The sequence below is a fragment of the Microcaecilia unicolor genome, unplaced genomic scaffold (genome assembly GCF_901765095.1).
Source record: "Microcaecilia unicolor unplaced genomic scaffold, aMicUni1.1, whole genome shotgun sequence".
In the NCBI taxonomy this organism is placed as follows: Eukaryota; Metazoa; Chordata; class Amphibia; order Gymnophiona; family Siphonopidae; genus Microcaecilia; species Microcaecilia unicolor.
This window is the reverse complement of record NW_021963353.1, coordinates 63,243-84,140: the sequence shown is the minus strand read 5'-3', so window position 1 is coordinate 84,140 and position 20,898 is coordinate 63,243. Positions and strand designations below refer to the sequence as shown.

The 20,898-nt window shown below is 41.8% G+C and overlaps 1 protein-coding gene across 1 annotated transcript in view; it reads left to right on the top strand.

The window, feature by feature from the left end:
• LOC115459242 (E3 ubiquitin-protein ligase NEDD4-like) overlaps window positions 1-20,898 on the top strand; it is a gene marked incomplete at its 3' end in the record, with an annotated part of 92,613 nt that overhangs the window by 16,643 nt on the left and 55,072 nt on the right. The window contains exons 4-5 of the mRNA XM_030189100.1: window positions 5,496-5,659; window positions 18,749-18,878. Coding sequence (XP_030044960.1) covers window positions 5,496-5,659; window positions 18,749-18,878 — 294 coding nt within the window. The remainder of the gene's footprint in view (window positions 1-5,495; window positions 5,660-18,748; window positions 18,879-20,898) is intronic.

Below are 20,898 nucleotides of genomic sequence, written 5' to 3'. Positions count from 1 at the left end.
AAGGAGTTGGAGAAAGCTTAATTAAGGAGGCCGTGAGTGAGAATGAGTTGTTCAAGAGGGAGAATTGTTTTCAGCTTAGTTTAACAGAATGTTATAGCGGTGAATGGTGAAGACTTTTCTTTTTTTTTGTTTTCCCATTTTATTTCTCTATCTTTGACCAGCTCGCATCCTCCATACTGGGTGGTTGTGCGACCCCTTTCTGACTAGAGACACAGAGCTTCTGATTTGTACCCTCATTGGCCATCAGGGGCCATTGTAGGGGCCACTGTCTTCCTTTCCTGCTCAGACTCCAAGCATTCCACATCCATAGCATCACCTTTTTGAGTGACCCTAACAGCTTGCTCCAAGTCCTCAAGATAGTCCTTGTGTGTGTGAGTAACATCAGCTGCACTTAAGTACAAGAGGGCTTGATTACAACACAATCACCTTTTATGACTCCGTGTGCAGTTTTTCCTTAGTCATGCTTATCTTCGGTCTAAACACCTGTTTCTCTATCTTACCTATCCTCTATATTCCACCTCTGCTTACCCCATGTGCTGTTTAGATGTTTTAATATGTGTTGTGTTGACATTGGAAGTAGCATGTGTACTCTTGTTTGAGTGTTTTTACTTATGTAATTGCTTATTGCCCATGCCCAGGTTGTTTAGCAATACACAGCCTTTGGTGAATTCTTCAAAAGGTGATAAAAAAAATAAATTAATAAAACAAAGTAGGTTTTCAGGATATCTCTCATGAACATGCATGAAGGAGGTTTTCATGCCTAGTACCTCCATTACATAGGGATATCCTGAAAACCAAACCCTTTGACTGCCCTGCAACCAAGTAAAAACCAAGACCATGCAGGGGTCCTCAAATCCATTGGAAGCAGTGAATGCAAATAGATCTCATACATATTCATTGTGGAAATCCTGAAAACCAGGCTGGGTTGTGGCCCTCGGACTGGATTTGAGGACCCCTGCCCTAATGAACAGAGGATCTCAAACTAGATTCCTCACACCATGGCACAAGAGCCTAAGCCATGGCGTGAACCCACAGAAATTCACTTTAATCATTTGCTTTGACTCACAAGAATTCTCCCTCACCTATAATCAATTATGTCCAGTTTGCACAGCTCTTTATTTTTGTCCACTTTGCCATTGGAAGTTATCCCTTTGGATTTACCTCAGTAAGATAAATGCTTTTGTAAAGTCTTTCCAATTTGTCTTTTGTTGTTTGGCAGCTCCTTATTACCATACACACTGGGTATCCCTTTTCAGTCTAGCACTCTTGATGTATTTGCCTCTGTTTCTTTATGGCAGACCTGCATTTTCATAGTTATTATTATTATTAGCATTTGTATAGTGCTACCAGACGCACGCAGCGCTGAACACCTGATACAAAGAGACAGTCCCTACCCAAAAGAGCTTACAATCTAAATAATACAGACAGATAAGGCAGTTACAGGAAAGGGAAGTAATGGGTGAGAAGGGAGGAAGGGACAAGGGGAGGGCAATTGTGGCTAGGAGCCAACAGCAGTAGTGAAAAGGTGGGTTTTCAGCATAGATTTGAAAACAGGTAGAGATGGAGCTAGACGTATAGGTCCAGGAAGTCTATTCCAGGCATAAGGTGCCACGAGAGAAAAGGAGCGAAGCCTGGAGTTAGCAGTGGAGGAGGAGGACGACAAGAGAGATTTGTCCAGTTAACTTATTGGTGGGACTGAGATTTCAGCCTGTGGTGCATTCAGCCGTAGCAGTTAAAGCAGCAGGTCAGTCTACCTGAACTACTTATTTGTGAGTGTATGTTACTGGTTTACAGTGTACACATTTTGGAGATTAAAAAAAAAAGTATGTATATATATATATATATTTTTTTTTAACTTTAATTAAGCTCATCCCTCAATCAGACTAATAAGTTGTAGAAATTGAAAAGGGGAAGCAATCAACATGAAACCTTACTCATTCTTTGATGTAATCCTAAATTATACCACTGATAGGGCTTCTTGTTCTGGTGTTCAATTCTTATTGAAATGCTTTCCCTTAGCATCCCTTCGAACCGGCCCAGAATGACTGATGGGTTATGCACGCCTACCAGCAGGTGGAGACTGAGAACACTGATTCTTGAGCAAGCCTATAAGACCCATGCTCAGCCCCTTAAAACCTCATTATTCTCAGTCTCCAGCAGGTGGTAGATGTAGTGAGCCCCTTGGTCTCAAGGACTTTCTTCTTCTAAACTTTTTTTTTTCTAATTTCTGTCTTCATAACAGAGCAATAATATGGTTCACATTGAATTATCTGATGTGTTGTTAGAATCCCTGTAGTCCAGTGGAGAGTCTCGAGACGCTACTGTTTTATGTACTATAACATCTTTTATTATTATTATTATTAACATTTGTATAGTGCTACCAGACGCACGCAGCACTGAACACCTGACATAGAGAGACAGTCCCTGCTCAATAGAGCTTACAATCTAAAAATAATACAGACAGACAAGACAATTAAGGGCAAGAGAGTACTGGGTGAGAAGGAACAAGGGGAGGCAGATGTATTTGTAGAAGGAAAACATATATTCACAGAGGTCTGTGGGGGCAGCTCATTTTCTCTTGTTTTCTGTATCTGTAAAAACTCAGACTTTGTTTTCAAAGCACCAGAGTGCACAACATTCATCGTTAGGAGTTTGTAATACCAGGTACTTGGGATGAATCACAGTTTCTTCTGTCATCGCTGCTTTGGAGAATTTCTGCACTTCCCTTTGCTGTTCTATATATTCTGAATTTGAAGGTTTCCGCTCATATATTATCTCGACAGAACCATAGTTTATAATTCTGTTCATCTCCATGAATATTTTCTCCATTAGCATTTCCTCTCCATTTCCAGGAGATTCATAAAGATGGCCATTTGCAGATGGTGGCCTATCTAATATTAAGTCACTTTTCCCTTGTCTGTTGGTCTTTCTATCAGGACCTTTACTTTATTTTTTTTTACCACACATCTTTCAGCGTTGGGGGACTTCTGTTGTCTTCTGGTACTTCTGCTGCTGCATTCACAAATTCAGTTTGACTGATTCCTGTAAAGAGCAGTAGTAAAACCAGGTTCTCGGGCAACAGTTTTTGTTTTCCTTGTTCTGCTTCCAGTAGCAGTACCTTATTCATCAGTACCCTCACTATCTTCCCCTAAAACTATTCTAGGTGGAGGCCCCCAGGCTGAAGATTGAGCAGTAGGCGAAACCTTTGGATCTTCATGCTATCAGCCAAGTTTTCTACCAGTTTGCACTTTTCCTGAGAGATACAGGATTTCTTGATGCGTTCTGAATAGTTGATACCTGCCTAGGAGGAGGTGTTTGGCTTTTCAGTGGTTTCCTCACTTTGGATTCAGCTGTTTGTTTCTTATTTTCTTTGTATCTGGGAACCTATTGACTTTTTGATCAACAGTTGAAAAGTCAAGGAGTTACATTCGGATCCCGGGAACTCTGTTGATCTTCCGCAGGTCTTTCGCTATTTACAGGTTATGTTGACTGCAGGGTTACGGCAAGCCTATCTTTCGCTATTTACAGGTTATCTTGACTACAGGGTTACGGCAAGCCTAGGGGCAATCTCTCCTCTTGGTGCAGTCCCTCAGTCATGTTCCTTAGAAGGATTTGCTGCCGGTCACGGCATCTCCTCATTGCAATCTCTAGGAGGGACTTCCAGGATTCAGCCTGGGGATGAGACTCTCTCTGCTGCCACTCTTATGGCCTGAGGGATCCTGCGTCAACTGGAGCGGTGGTGCAAAGTCCAGGAGCGGAGTGGTTTTGTCTGCTGCACTACAAGTTTCAGCTTCTCGGAGCCGTGGCTGTGCCAGGGTTGTTGGTCTATGTGACAACGGTGTTATTTTTGTCATCTGTTTAAGCAGCATGATCATCTGTCTTCCGAGGGAGGGGACTGATCTCAGATATTAGGCGGGAGGATGCCTCAAGGGGCTATTGGCCCGCCTTGTGTGCCGGAGAATCTGTGGTACATTTGTCCTCCCTAGCCTTGGTTAGGCCAGGTCTTCTAGTGGGTCTTCTGTTATTACAATACAGTTTAAGAGTAACAGGTAAGTATCAGCCATAGCTATGCATGAAGTATATAGTATTAAAAAAATCCAGTATAATTATCCTATATAATAATTCTCACCACCAACATTCTAATGAGTGACTGCCTGTGTCAGTGGCTCCTGGAGTTGCTGAGCTAGGCTCCGTAGCCAGGCTGACGTCACTCACAGCTGATTCCTAGGCAGGGGAAGGAGTAGGGAAACACGCAGAGCAACTTGATCCGCGTGTTTCCCTACTCCTCCTCCTGCCTGGGAATCAGCTATGAGTGCGCCGCTCAAACACCCCCTCGGTGCATCGCCCAAGCCCACCCCTCCCCGGGCACATCAAACACCCCCCTCCCCTCCCGAAGCACATCAATACCCCCCCCCCCCCCGAAGCACATCAACCCCCTCGCCACCTGCAGCTGCCACTGGTAGCGCTGTCCGGCCGCTGCTGCTTCTCCTGTTGAGCAGCAGCGGCCGCTACAAAAAGAAAAAAAGCCATAAATGTTTTTAAACGTCAAGCGCGGCACTGCAGACAGCCATCAGGCATTGGCTGTCAGCTCTGCAGCCGCTCCTCCTCTCGCCTCCACGTCACTGCCCCTGGAATAAGACCCCCCCCCGGAGGAGCGCAGCGACGTGAGAGGCGAGAGGAGGAACGGCTGCAGAGCCGACAGCCAATGCCTGATGGCTGTCTGCGGTGCCACGTTTGATGTTTAAAAACATTTATTGCTTTTTTTCTTTTTGTAGCGGCTGCTGCTGCTCAACAGGAGAAGCAGCAGCGGCTGGACAGCATTACCAGTGGCAGGTGTGGGTGGCGAGGGGATTTGATGCGCGGGGGGGAGGGAAGGGTCGCTGGACATGGAAGGCTGGAGGGGGGGCAGGGGAGAGGGAGGTGGGGGAGGGGGTCCTGAGACCAGAGAGGTGGGGGGGGGGGGGAGGGGGGCCTGCGAGAAGGGGGGCACACACTCACTGTGTCTCACATACACTCTCTCTGACACACTCTCTGTCTATCACACTCTGTCTCTTTGTCATACACATACACAGACACTCTCTGTCTCACACAAACACTCTGTCTGTCTCTCTCATTCTCTCTCTGACACACACACTCTCTCTCAAACATACACACTCCGAGGGAAACCTTGTTAGCGCCCGTTTCATTTTTGTCTGAAACGGGCCTTTTTTACTAGTATTATATAAAGCAACAACGGTTCATTGACATCTTCTATCTAAAATTTGCTTGCTCATTTTACTTTTTGGGTGAAGAGAAGTAAGGGGACATACAATTGTTTCTTTTTTTTGTAAGGGGTAAAATTACTTTCAAACAATAGCTGTCTTGATCATTTAATTATATGTCTTACTAACGTTGGAATACCTTGGCTTCCTTCTGGTACATTATATATTTTTGAAGTAAAATCTAACCAGATGTTTTTATTTATGCATACATTTTTGTTAATTGTTTTCAAACAGGTATGGGATGTGGTTGATGCAAATGACTCTGCTTCTCAGCGTCAGCAAGAGCTGCCAGCGCCACCAATGCCACCAGGATGGGAAGAGAAGGTAGACAACCTGGGCCGTACTTATTACGTCAACCATAACAACAGGACAACACAGTGGCATCGGCCAAGTTTAGTGTAAGCACTGATCAAAATTACAGAGCCTGCTACCATCTGGAAATCATATGAAATGTGAGGAGTACTACACCCGTTTTAACACTGAGCCAGTCAGTCTGCTAAGTTAAATCAGGGTACCATGCTTATTTTATACATAATAAGTAAGAAGAGACCTTTAAAACTATAGTGAAAACCTTAAAGATCAGGAAGCATAGTTACCTGTGGACAGATGGGGCCCATGCCCTGAATCTTCTTTTCAGTGCCTCAAACCTTGGCGCCAGGAGTAGATTGAACCATAAAGAGAACAGGGGTTTCCTGATGGACCTCTAGGGCTACATGAAGCCAGAGCTGTAGCTGGTAGTATAGTTAAAATATCTTCTTTCCCCTTCCCTGGATTCTTTAACCATCCTGTCACAGTAGGAGGAAAGTAGTGCCAGCACTTCTATATGATTGCTCGTTTCCTCCTCCACTGACTCGCTAAAATGTTTTGCACAAAATGGGTCTGGCTGGTCTCTGGAGACTTACAGGGCCTCTGCAGAGTAAAAGTTTAGTGAACCAGCGGAGCTGAAAGCAGGCATTTGCAGATCTTAATTTATTAAGGTTTTACTACCCCACTTTATGGGAGGACCTTCAGAGCGGCATCAGTCTAAAGTAGAAAGAAAAGAGAACAAAAAGCGAACAAGAGGACTTGACAAGAATAACAAGGGTAAGGGGAGGAGCTACAATATTGGATAGGACAAAAGTGTTGCAACTGCTTTCCACCTGCTCTAAGAGGGTGGGTTGCAAGGTCGTGGGGAAAGGGATGGGGGTGGGAAAACTTAAAGTCTGAGGAAAAATGATCTGTTGGAGAGGGAGTGCTAAAGAATAAACCAAGGCGGGGAGATAGGGTACACGAGCAAAAGGGACTGTAGGGGTAAGAATATAAGGGAGAGTGGGACACTTGGGATTGAGAGTCAAAGTGAGCAAAGGAGCTAAGGAATGAACAAGGTGAGCAGGGAGGCTCAACGAGGACGTGACCTGGATGAATCAGGGAGGGTGAGAATCAGCTAGGGAGGTAGTGAACAAGGAGGATTGGGGGCATAAACAAGATGCCAGTATGGATGAGAATAATTGGGTTGAAGGATGAGAGAGTGAGCTAGGCAAGGTAGGAGTTATAATCAGAAGGTGGGTAGAAAATAATTACAGGGGAAAAGGCTAGTGTGAACACAAGGATAAGAGGAGAGGGCACAGGATGAGAGAGCATAAAAAGGAGAGAGGAATTTGTGAGACATCACCAGAGGAAAATGAAGAGCAGAGCAAAGGAGGGAGAAAGATTGATGTTTGTATGTTCATGAAACCACAGATCAATATGGTGGTGTCATATTTGAGTTTGAGAAAGTTGAACAGGATTCAAAAATATATTCAGTTTGACCAGTTTAGATTATTTTTAAACAATTTTTATTGGCAATGGGCAAATACAACCAACAAATAAGATACAATGGCAAAACATGAACTACGTCGGCCCATTTTCCTTTTAATTTGTCCCAACCCCCACTTCCCCCTTATTATTAAGTCTGCGTTTAATCAAATAATGCTTGGTACAACAATAAATATCCTAGAAGCACAACAATTGAAACATTCCAAGTACAAAACTCAAGTCGATTATGAAGAACCTTCCCCTACCTTCCTCACAACCCATTTGTACAATCCAAAGACAGCAAACCAAACAACTGCCAATAGTTAGAGACTTGGACTCTTATAGCCTTCAATTTATTATCAGTAGCTAAGTAGACTGAACATCCCCTCACTGACCCCCATACCCCACGTCTGGGTATGTGCCGATATTCCTATCACACCCCTACCATATCCTGAAATTTAAAGCTTTATACCATTTGACAAATGGTTCGACAATGAACTAGTGGAATTGAAGCATAAGTGTAGAAAATTGGAACGCATTTGGATTAAATCTCAATTAGTTTTGAGGACAGCCAATAATGAATATAAATATGCTTTAAAAATTAAAAGAAAGGAATATTACTTGAAATTAATTGGGGGAAAGTAGATGGATGTAAAGTTCTTTTAAAGTTCTCTCTGATCTTACTGATACCAGTGATTGTACAAATGTGAGTCAGGATAAACATCCCTCAGCTTCTCAACTATCAGATTATTTTAGTTCAAAGATTATTTCTGTTAGACATGAGTTTGACAGTAGAGTTTACAGTTAAAATTCTTTTTTAAGTACTTCCCTGTCCTAGTAAACAGAATTTGGTCACATTTTGCTCCATTAGAATGGTCTAATGTTAGTTTTCTTTATAAGAAATATGTAACTTCATTTTGTGTTTTAGGCACTTGTCCCCTTTATGTGTTAAAAAGCCAGGTACTTTGCAATTTAGAACTTTATTATTTTTCTGGATACAGTCACTATTGTGAATGGGGAGTTTTCCAGCGGAGTGGGGGAAATTGTTGTTACCCCAAATGTGAAGGATTGTAAAAAAAAGCCACTGATTTACCGCCCTGTTTACTAAGCAACACAGCAATGCTGACACAGCCCATTCATTGTGAATGGCGGCTTAGTAAACGGGGGGGGGGGGGGGGGGGGTTAGTTACTAATTATCGACCTGTGATTTCCATCTCACTTTTTCTCAAGTTGATGGGGAGGTTGGTGGCTATGAAATGATCAGATTATTTGGAAAACTACAGTATTTTTGCATTCCTCACAGTCTGGTTTCAATAAGTCATCCAAGTCCAAATTGGGAGGTTTCGCTCGTTACATCCCAAAAAAGTCTATCTTAGAGCCATTTTCTTACCGGAAAAATGTCTGGGTCGCTGTTTTGAAGATGGTCATTTTTGCACAGAAGACATCTAAAAAGAAGAGGCATTTTCTAAACCAACATGTCCATCTTAAAAATGCCTAAAAATCAGGCAAAAGAACATCTACCTGGCATTTTGAGAGAAATGGCCACACAGACGTCCCTGAAGATAAGAGGTGCAGCCTAATGGTCAGTGCAGTGGACTTTAAACAATGGCACCTAGGTAGAATTCCCATCATAACCCCTTTATTTTGTATCGTGAGCCCTCTAGAAATAGAATAAAACCTAGTGTATCTCACTGTACACCACTACAATAGCCTTCAAGCCTGTAGGTACCTCCTACATGTAGGTACAGTAGGTAGTTTGTGGTATATAGAGAGCTCATAATTTCCATCACAAATTGCTAGGTAGAGTGGGGTTTAGACCCGGATCCCCTTGTTCACAGTCTATGGCTCTGACCACTTGCTCCTCCTGGGAGCTGCTTGCTGCTTTGTTGGTTGCCCATAATACTTGATACTGTTATAGCGCCTGGTATCCCCTTTCAGTTTCTGTTCTTAGGAGAGTGGAAGGGGTCAGTGTCAACTGGGGGATTATGGAGGGGTCAAGCCTTAATCCCTCCAGTGGTCAGCTGGCCAGTCAGAGTAACTTTTTGTTCCTTGGATGAGATTGAAACAGGTCTAAATACAAACATCCTTCTTTTTTGACTTGAACATGTCTTTCTGTTCATATCTTTTTGAAAATCGTAACAAATGTTTTTGGCAAATGGACTACTTTTGGCCATTTTGAGACATCTATCTGCTTCAAAAATCAGCTCCATTGGCACTTATGTGTCTTTATAAATTAGCCACCTTCCTGCTCTTTTAAGTTAGGCACCGTATAATAAAATCACCCTCATTGAGGGTCATTTTATGATGCCAGGTTTAAGAGAGTAAATAGGTGCCTACGTGGGTACTATTTTATTAATACACATAGGCATCTATGTGTCTTTATAAAATAATAGTATATGCAGAAGAAATTGTGCCTGCCTTGCAGGCGCATATATTATCACCATCTCTCGCTTAGATTATTCAAAGAACACACACAGATTGACTTTATTATAATCAACACACTTATGTGCAAACTTTGCCAAAACTCCATCCCTGGACATACCTACAAGTCATGGCAAGTACATTTTATAAGAAGCCACATAAGCATGAAAATGACTAAATAAAATTACCCCTGTTAAGAGTAATCCTCTAACCTAGGCATTCACATTTACACCTGTTATGTGTGTAAATGTTTAAACTGCAAGCATCTAAGTACATATGTATGCATTTTCCAGGAAAATGTTAATATAGCATCTAAGCACTATTCTGGAAATAAGTGCTTAATTTAGATGCTGCAGATTTGCAAGGGGGCATACACAGGAGTGGCACATAGGCAGGGCTCCCACTTAAGCGCATAACTTACAGAATACTGTGCCCACATCTTCCTGTCGCACTTAGATACATGTACTCCTGCATTAAAATTTAGGCAGGTTGATAGCTGGTTATGATAGTTTTCTATAACAGAACCTAAGCGCCTAGATTCTATTACAGAATTGGCTTTTTTTGCATGCCTAATTGCACATTTAATTTATAAGCTACTAGCAAATATGCGTGTATGTTCTAGGCACTGTTCTGTAACTTATGCGCAGCGGTCGCTTGGGGAATTTAGTAAAAGTCGCTCAAAGTTAGGCACTGGAAAGATTGGGTGCTAAGCACGAATTCTATAAAGGCAGTTCCATGTAGAGCTGTCTTTTTAGAATACTAGCTCACCCCCAGATTCTATATAGTGCGCCTAGAGATCTGTGCCAAAATCCAAGTGTATTCTATAACACGCATAACTTAAATGGCTTAAGCTAATCAGCATTGACAGCTCTTAACAAGCATTAATGAGCACTGTCAATAATTAGCATTTACACGCACAACTCGCTAAGTGCATTCTGTAATGCAATGCGCCTAACTTCTAATGCATGCAGGTAAAAATAGGCGTGGTTGTGGGCCGGGAAAATAGGCATTTCGTGGGCATTCTGAAATTAATGCACATAGTTATAAAATATGGCCCAGTATGCCTAAATCCACGCAGCACAATTTATTACACATTTTTGTTGGTGTAAATGGAGGCGTGTAGTTTTTGGCACTGAGATATAAACTAAGTGTATTCTGTAAACTGCACCTAAATCTAGTCACTTCTTATAGAATACACTTAGTCAGTTTTGATTTCCACGCCGATTTTTTTTAGGCTCCTTATATAGAATCTCCCTCTTAGTGCACAATTTCACACCTAACTGTGGGCGCAAGCAGTTATACCAGCCAAAGGCTGGTGTAGATGCTCACGTCCAACTATTGTCAGGTTTGGAATTGCATGTATTCTATGACTGCATGCCAGTGGCATAGCTACATGGGGCCGGGGGGTGGCCTGGGCCCCCGTAGATTTGGCCCTGGACCCCCCTGCCGACGACCCTCTTGATCCCCACCTTCCGCCACCAACCCGCCGTTGCTGTGGGCTACATTTGCTGGCGGGCTCCCGAATCCCCGCCAGCCAAGGAGGTCCTCTTCTTCTTCCGAAGGCTTCGTTCTGTTTCTGGCAGGACGTCAGACTCACAGAAACAGAACAAAGCCTTGCAGATGAGCTGATCTGCAAGGCTTTCTTCTGTTTCTGTGAGTCTGACGTGCAGGACGTCAGAACGAAGCCTTTGGAAGAAGAACAGGACCTCGGCAGGCGGGGATTGGGGACCCCGCCAGCAAAGGTAGCCCACGGCGATGGCGGGGGGGAGGGTCGAGAGGGTCGTTGGCAGGGGTTGTCAAAGTTGGCGGGGGGGGGGGGTCGGCGGCTCCGGGGGGGGGCTAAAATGTGCCTCCTCATCTCGGGCTCTGGCCCCCCCCCCCTCTCGCCGAAGTCTGGCTATGCCCCTGCTGCATGCCCAAATCCTGGAAACACCCCTGACCTGCCTATGCTCCTCCTCTGGCTGCACCCCCTTTGGAGTTGCACGCAAGATAAGTTAGGCACATGGGTTATAAAATAGGGCTGTAGGTCATATCTGTGCGTAACTCCTAATTACTGCCACCTATTAAACCAATCAGTATATGTGTGGATCTGTGATCTGCGCCCAGAAGGGCACACCCACTTTGGGAGACCTATACAGAATTTGGGAGTGTGTAAGTAGGTGGAGCATGGGGCCCTTTTACTAAAGCTTAGCATGAGCTAATAGACATTAGGACATGCCGAATGCTGCGTTTCCTATTTTATACCTATGGGCCACATGGCACTTAGCACACGCTATTGTCCATTAGCACGCACTAGTCTTTAGTAAAAGGGCCTCAAAGCACTGTAAAGTATGCGCTAAACTGCCATATGTAGGTACCAACAGTTACGCCTCCCGTAGACAAAGTGATCACAGTTTTGCCTTTGACATCATATAGGCAACTGTTTCACTGAGATTTTTTCCTCCATCTAATGCAAATTTGTTTGATATAATGTCATGTTAACTAATAAAGAGTGGAGAAATATTTTCAGAATTTATCAGTGAAAAGTTTAAAGACTTAGGGCCCTGTTTACTAAGGTGCATTAGTTCTTTTAGCGTGCCTACACTCAGTGCACGTGCTAATCGTGTAGGCACCTATAGGGATATTGTAGGCAAATACATGGTTAGCACGCGTACATGGTTAACGCTCGTTAAAAATGTTAATGTGCCTGTAACGCTGCTTAGTAAACAGGGTCCTTATAGAGGTCTTGTTGGTAGTATAACTGTTCAAATCTACATTTTAGGGGTGCCAGTGCCAACTTCGACTAGTGACCTATAATGGAATCTGGGCGCACAGATGCAGCTATAAAATTATTTTATTTATTTATTTATTTGGGTTTTGCTCACACCTTTTTCAGTAGTAGCTCAAGGTGAGTTACATTCAGGTCCCTGGAGGGCTCACAATCTAAGTTTGTACCTGAGGCAATGGAGGGCGCCCAAGATCACAAGGAGCAGCAGTGGGACTTGAACTGGGCACCTCTGGATGTCAAGACCATTCCTTCGCTTGGTAGACTTGGGAGAGCCACATACACAGCAAATGGCATCGGTGCACCCAAATTGCAACACCCAGTTATGGAAATGACCCGACGTCTGTCTTCATTTAGGGTCCCTTTTACAAAGGCACGCTAGTGTTTTTAGTGCGCCCTAAAAATTACTGTGTGCTAAACGCTAAGATGCCTATTATATTCCTATGGGCATCTTAATATTTAGCGCATGTGAATTTTCAGCGCATGCTAAAAATGCTGGCGAGCCTTTGTAAAAGACTCCCGTAGTGCCTTACACTCTAATTCTCCAGTCTTATTTTTAGAATTCTGGCATTTAAATAAATACAAACAACCACATCCAGGCTGTTCTTTCTCACAACCTTCTTGGAAGCAAGTTATTCAGAATAATATGGAATGATTCATATGATAGGATAAACCAACTTACCTTGCTGATGTCTACTTAGCCACCTTTTCCTTCACATGCCACCTTATTATTTTAGCTTTACAATTTTGCAGTGTATATCCCACTTTTACGTTAAAACTGTCCAGTGTGTTACAAAACTTGAGCCATGCACTGCAAATATCCATTAAACAAAATGAAATTGGATTCAAATTCTAATTGGATTGTAGCTGACTTTGAAAATCCTAAATTGCTTGCATGTGTTTTAGTGCTTGCCACATAGCTAATTTAACAAATGTGACGTTGATTCATGGGTGAATTGCTGTCATTTATTGATCTGCATAGCAATTACCTTCGTGCTTCATGAGTCAGTCTCTCAATAGGTGTTTTAAACTTACGCTTCTAGCCACCCGAGACACGGTTTTGTCTACAGAGCATGATAAGCACACCTTCAGATTCAGATGTTTGAAAATGAAATGCTGAACTCTTTAATGAGCAGTAAGAACATTGATTTATATCCCTAGTGGGGATTTCTAATTGGAAATGCATCAGATTATCCAGCAGTTCCCTTAGTGATGTCAGTTGCTACAGCAAAGAAGTCTTACATTCAGATCAATCCACTTTTCTGCTGCTATGGTACTTATCTGCTTTGTGTAGCCATTTATTGTATCTTTAAAGAAAATTGTGATGGTCTGGTGCATCTCTTGTATTTTTCATTTATACATCCAAGGAGAATATATGCCTTTCCATTCTGCGTCAAACACATAAAAGAAACCATATATAAATATTGCAAAAATTAAGCGTTGAAGGGGCAATTTGTAAATTAAATGCAGAGCTTGCACTCCTGCTAGTACATTGCATCATCAGGCCTTTAAGCATGTTTTAAAAGGAAAGCCCCACATAATAACCTATTGAGCATGCTCACAAAACGATACCACAAATTAAGGAAACCCGTATTATCGAAACAAGATGGGCGTCCATCTTTCGTTTCGATAATACGATCGGGGACGCACAAATCGTAACATTTAGGTCGTCCTTAGACTTGGTTGTTTTTGATTTTCGGCGATAATGGAAACTAAGGACGCCCATCTCAGAAACGACCAAATGCAAGCCCTTTGGTCGTGGGAGGAGCCAGCATTCATAGTGCACTGGCCCCCCTAACATGCCAGGACACCAACCGGGCACTGCACTGGACTTCATAAATTGTTCTCAGGTGCATAGCTCCCTTTCCATGTGTGCTGAGCCCCCCAAAACAACCCCAAAACCCACTCTCCACAACTGTACACCATTACCATAGCCCATTATGGGTGTAGGGGGGCAAACATTTACCAGCACAAGTGTAACAGGTGGGGGGGGGATGGGCCTGGGTCTGCCCGCCTGAAGTGCACTGCACCCACTAAAATTGCTCCAGGGACCTGCATACTGCTGTCATGGAGCTGGGTATTTATTTATTTGTTACATTTGTACCCCACATTTTCCCACCTATTTGCAGGTTCAATGTGGCTTACATAGTACCGTCAAGACATTCACCAAGTCGATTGATAACAAATACAAGGTTATATTGTGGTCGAATGAAGTAGATGTGTAACAGGCACTATGAGGGTCAAGGGAGTGAAGACTGTATGTTGTCCAGTACAGTCATTGGTTAAGCTGTGTTGCTGGGTGTGGGGATTTACGGTGGGTCGGTGGGGTAAGCCTTTTTGAAGAGGTTGGCTTTTAGTGATTTCCTGAAGTTTAGGTGGTCATGGATTGTTTTCACGGCTTTTGGGAGTCCATTCCATAGTTGTGCGCTTATGTAGGAGAAACAGGATGCGTAAGTTGTTTTGTTTTTAAGTCTTTTACAATTTGGGTAATGTAGATTTAGTATGATTGTGATGATCCGGTTCTGTTTCTGGTAGGTAGATCTATGAGATCTGTCATGTATCCTGGGACTACGGCGTAGATTATTTTGTGGACCAGAGTGCAGATTTTGAAGATGATCCATTCTTTGATTGGGAGCCAATGCAGCTTTGCATGGAGGGGTTTAGCACTTTCGAATCGTGTTTTACCACTTTCGAATCGTGTTTTACCAAATATCAGTCTGGCTGCTGTGTTTTGGGTGGTCTGGAGTTTTTTTGTGAGTTGCTCTTTGCATCCTGCATAGATTCCGTTGCAGTAATCTGCATGGCTTAGGACAATTGATTGTATTAGGTTTTGAAAAGTTTCTCTCGGGAAGAAAGGTTTTAATCGTTTCAGTTTCCACATTTGACATTTGAAGCTGGCATAGAGGCTGGGAAAAAGTATTTTAAACATTTTTTTGAGGGTGGGAGGGGGTTAGTGACCACTGGGGGAATAAGGGGAGGTCATCCCCGATTCCCTCCGGTGGTCATCTGGTCAGGTCGGGAACCTTTTCACGGCTTGGTCGTAACAAAAAAAGGACCAAGTAAAGTCGCCCAAGTGCTCATCAGGGACGCCCTTTTTTTCCCATTATGGGTCGAGGACGCCCTTGTGTTAGGCACGCCCAAGTCCCACCTTCGCTATGCCTCCGGGAACTTTGGTCGTCCCCGCGACGGAAAGCAGTTGGGGATGCCCAAAATCGGCTTTCAATTATGCCAATTTGGGTGACCCTGGGAGAAGGACGCCCATCTCCCGATTTGTGTCAAAAGATGAGCGTCCTTCTCTTTCGAAAATAAGCCTGCATGTAACACTGATTCTGATTGCCCGCATTAGTTGCCTGTTCTTGTGGGGATATATTTTAAGCTACTTATATTTGTTTTTAAAATTTGATATGGTTTAGTGCCAGACTCTCTCTCTCAAGAGGTATTGTTCTATTCTGCCCCCAGATCCTTACGATTGGCTCAAGAGATAAGATTGCCTTCCACATCAATTTGTCATAAGATGCTAACTAGGAATAGAACCATAAGTGGCAATGGTCCAGAATTATAGAACAGTTTGCCCAAAGAAATCAGGATTATTCCTTCTTCCTTAATCTTTAAAAAGGCTGTTAAGACTTATCTGTTTTCTTTATATTTGAGTGATTCATAAGTCTGAAGTATTTTGTTAGTTTTTAATTTGATTTTTCTCTGCTTTTCTAATTTTGATTATTTGATTTTTTTGTAATTCAGTGGTATTTTGTTCCATTGCTATTTATTTTGAAATCCACCTTGAGCTCTTTCCTGGGTAAAGTGGACTACAAATGTCTATATGAGATTAGGTATCATATACATACCCAAATACTGCTTCTCTCCACTCCTAACAGTCCTCCTGGCAAAGTAAACATGGAGAACCTTACCATTTCTATATAGCCCATTTTCTAAAATGGCTTTAACTTGTGTTTGCCTTTATACATCTGTAAAAGCTGTTCTTTACATGTGAGGATGCTTCTAGAATAAATGGGTTGAAGGGGGGCAGACTCAGGACTAATGGTGGGAAGTATTTTTTCATGGAGAGGGTGGTGGATATGTGGAATGCCCTTCCATGGGAGGTGGTGGAGATGAAAACGGCAATGGAATTCAAACATGTGTGGGATAAACACAAAGGAATCCGGTTTAGAAGGAATGTTCCATGGAATCTTAGCAGAAATTGGTTGACGATGCTGGTAATTGGGGAAACAAAACGGGAGCTGGGAAGACTTCTACGGTCTGTGGCCTGAGAAAGGCAAGAACAAATCAAACTCGGGTATACATATAAAGTAGCACATACCATGTAAAATGAGTTTATCTTGTTGGGTAGAGTGGATGGACTGCACAGGTCTTTATCTGCCGTCATTTACTATGTTAATTATGTTACTATATTCTTACATTTCCAAGCCGCTTCTCCTATAAAAATTGTGTGGAACACCATGAGGCTCATTTTCAAAGCACATAGATTTACAAAGTTACATAGGTTACGCACATTCAGATTTTAACTTTGCTTGGCTGTCTGAAAAATATACAGATTTCTTCTGTGAGTTGTTTCTCTCTTAAAGGGGGGGTGGAGGTAATTACTAACATGTATTACGGAAAAAGCATGTTAAATGGCAAAACTGTGCATTATTTTAACTTAATGAACATTATTTTTACTACATTGAAAGCTAAATAATAATGAGATGCAAAGTGTACAGTACAGCTCATTATGCAAATCAGATAACGTAGTTTGTGTTTAACTTCAGAAGCTGTATTATTCATGGAAAATAACACCAGCTTGGAGCCGGTGTTATTTATCCATCCTGGGAGCCCTCTTAAAGTGTCCAGAAGATTTTATTGACCTTGAAGGTGTGCAGAGGGAGATCTATTCAAGTACACTGGCCAATTTTCTTCAAGAGCCTTGAAGATCAGACAGAAAGTTTTAAATTAACCCTGTTTTTATAACGGTAGCCAATTAAATTTTTGCTTACAATCTTTTGTCAGTCTTACTACAGCATTCTGACAAAGTTAAAGCTGGTGCAAACTCTTTGTAGTCAGAGCAATGGTTCAGTAATGGAGGTTGCATTAAGCTGTTTACTAACAAGTGCTTGGTTGAAATGACAGCCTGCTCAATACATTGAGAAAAATAGTCTTTTGTCTGCTGTTAAGGCTTGGTGATACTTTGTCACATGTTTCCTGCAGTTTAGCCTGTCCTTACCCAGGCAAGATTTACACCGTCCCCTTTCTAGTAAATTTTCCAAGAGGCAAATCTCTCAAGGTTAGAACATAAACCTGTGGAAGATCAGCCTCATTGTTTCTCACTTGTAACTGGTGTTTTTCTGTAGACAGCGGATTGATAAGCCTCTTCCACCTCCCTAAGAGCTGAACAAATTCTTGAGCTATAGAGCTAATTGAGAAACAGAGGAGACTGCTGCATGTGAGAAGAGCTGAACATGTTTATTACTTTGCACTAAATTCTGAGTTCTGGGAGTACTGTTCTAGCCTGACAATGTGCACTGACATCGTATGTGCCTGATAAATCCAATAACAGCTGAGCAACAATGGTATTTTACCAATTTTATCATTCATTCTGACAGTGTCAGCATTGCGATTGATTTGCTCATATTTTCATGAAGATTGCTTTGTTTTGGTTAAATTATTACTCTTCCACTTGGATTACTGTAACTCCATATATGTTGGCTCTTCTGATAAATTACAAAGCAAGCATCAACTATTAGAGAGTACAGCAGCAAGATTGATTTTCAGGTATAAAAAGTATGATAGGGTTTCTCCCCTGTTTGGTCAAACTTCATTAGCTTCCGATTAGAGTGCGTATGATTTATAAAATGTCATGTATAATGTTTAAGGCTCTTCAAGGTGAAACATCTGAATATGTGATAAGCTTATTAAATAGGTCAACGTCTGGTCATACTTTTCATTCTCAAGATAGTAACTTACTCAATTTATGATATCTTATGGAGATTTGTTATAAACACCAATTAAATAATTCTTTTTTTTATTTCAAGCAGCTTATCTTTCGAACAATCTTCCTTTGGTTATTACTCAAGAAAGGCATTATAATTCAGTTCTTAAATTGTTAAAAACTTTTTCATAGATTTTTGTTGTAAAAATGTTCTATTTAATTTTATAATTAAATATGAAATCCCAGAATTGTACTGGTATCCTTGTGCTGTATACTACTTCGGACCTATTGGAATAAGCAGTTTATAAAAGCCTAGGTTAGATTAAAATATTTGTTTAGCACTGCATTATAAAACACATTCTAGGTTAGGTTCCTGCCACCTCATCGCTTCTTTGAAACTAAGGATCCTCTGCTTCTCCCATGCCCTCTTTGATGATGGAGGAGGAATTTGGTCTTCTAATTTGTACTGAATTTCAAATAATTTCTATTGTAGCAGCTTGTTCTGTGTTCTATAAGTAAAATTTACAATGAATGAATACATGTATTTGGTTTTCAGTGACAATTTGTTTCTTTCTTTGTTCTCACTTTTTTATTTCAATGATCTAGTGATGTAGCGTCCGATTCAGACAGTAACATTAGGCACATACAGCAAGAAGCCCACAGAGTATTTCGCTCCAGAAGACACATTAGTGAGGACTTGGAACCTGAACACACAGAAAGCAGTGATATTCCTGAGGTGAGTAAAGTTTTTTTTTTACCAATACTTTTGTTAATTTTGAGTAGAAATGTTGTCTTGGCCTCCTGTTTCCATTTTTGTTTGAACCTGCATTTACTGTAGTTTTAAGAATAGATCCAAATAGCAAGTGAAATGAGTCCACTATGCAACTTAACGTAATATTGCATTGACATAGTAAATATTTGATATTATATTTTTCCTATAGTAATTTACTTAGGTGGGGGAGGAGAAAGCTTTAGAGTTGCAGTTCCAGTGATGATAAAGCTCTTGCCGGTGGTTAGGACCATGGCATAGCAAAGATAGGTTGCAGAGAAAGAGAAGCACTAATAGGCAGATGATCAAAAGCCCCGCGCTGTTCCAAACGGTTCTCTATAATTAGCACTGGAACAGCGCGGGGCTTTACCGGACCTATGATCAGAGATAATTGCATGTAAATTTAAGCACGCAATTCTGTCTGATCATGGGGTAGAAGTGCGGGAGGATTCCTCTGCACTTGTTTGACAGATCTGAGCCAACCGAAACTGGGGCTGTAGGTCTGGCAGACCTCTGGTCCCCCTGACCCCCCCCCCCCTTGACATAGGTTCAGGGGGGGGGGGGGCTGGAGATCCAGTGGGTCTTGTAGGCCTTTAGAAGTTTCTTCCAATTGGACTAGTTTTCGTAATTTTTTGTTTGCACCACATTCTCTCTTGTTGTCTGCACTGACGTTTCAGCTTTTGAAGGTCAGCATTATACCAGGGTGATAATTTCTTATTGGGTCTAGATTCGAGTTTTATTGGCGCACTCATTTAGTTGTTGCATGAAGTTTAGAGAGGGAGTGGAGCAGAGCAGATGGATTTCCACGTGGATTTTTTAGGTGCCATTTATAGAATTCAAGAGCAGGTGGAAATCTTAGTATGTACTTTCTAAGCATATACAAATATCTATTTATATAATATGCATTTAAATTGCGACTCCATCTGTGTTCCACCCAAACTCCGCCCATGAACATGTTAGCCTCTGATACCCTATCACGTACATCTCCATAGGATTTTTATACCCTAAGTGCATCACTCTATAGTTCATATTAAATCTTAACTGCGAAACATTAGGCTATTTTTTAATATTTGTAGATCACTTCTCTGTGTCACCTGTAAAAAGGCAAAATTTTCCTTTTAACCCTTCAACAAAATTGCTTACAAATATACCAAACAGAGTTGACTCCATGAGGGATCCTGGAGACACTCTACTACTCACCCTTCTTTTACCACCACCTTCTGTTGTCTGTCAGTCAACCAGTTTCTAATCCAGTTTATCACCTTGGGTCCTAATTTCACTACTCATGATACTACTTTAAAGAACTATATCAAAGGCTTTGCTGAAATCTAAATAGAATATATCCAGAGCAGATCCTCGATGCAGTTCTCTGGTCTCCACGTCGAAGAAATCAGTCAAGTTTGTTTGGCATGATCTTCCTTTGGATCTTACAACCAATTGGACTTTACAAAGTTCACTATCCTTTCCTTCAGCTGTGTCTCCAATACTCAGTGTTGTCGAGGAGATTAACCAATAGGGTTTAAAAAGAGTTTTTGGACTCGTCCCTGGAGAAAAAGTTCATAAAAGTTATTATCCAGGTAAATTTGAGAGCGCCATTCCTCATGCGTGAAAATGAGCTATGAGAAGTAAATGTACTTTTTTGGAATCAGAGTAAAGGTAAGGGTAATGAGATTTGATATACTGCCTTTCCGGTAGCTGGGTATTTGTGACCCAAACAAGCTACTGTCAGGGACAGGTTTCTAGACATGATGGACGTTGATCCTGGGCTTGATTTAGAATGGTTTTTCCTGTTCTTAATGATACAGCCCAAAATCAACTTTAACACCTTTATGCCTTATTAATCCCCTGATGAGCTAAAATATTAGCATTCTTGGTTCTTTAAGGCCTAATTTTATAACAGGATGCATATGGGATAAGCCCAAAAAGATACTATTTTATAAAGGCAACTTAGAAGCCTATGTGCTTTTATAAAATAGGCTGCCAGAAC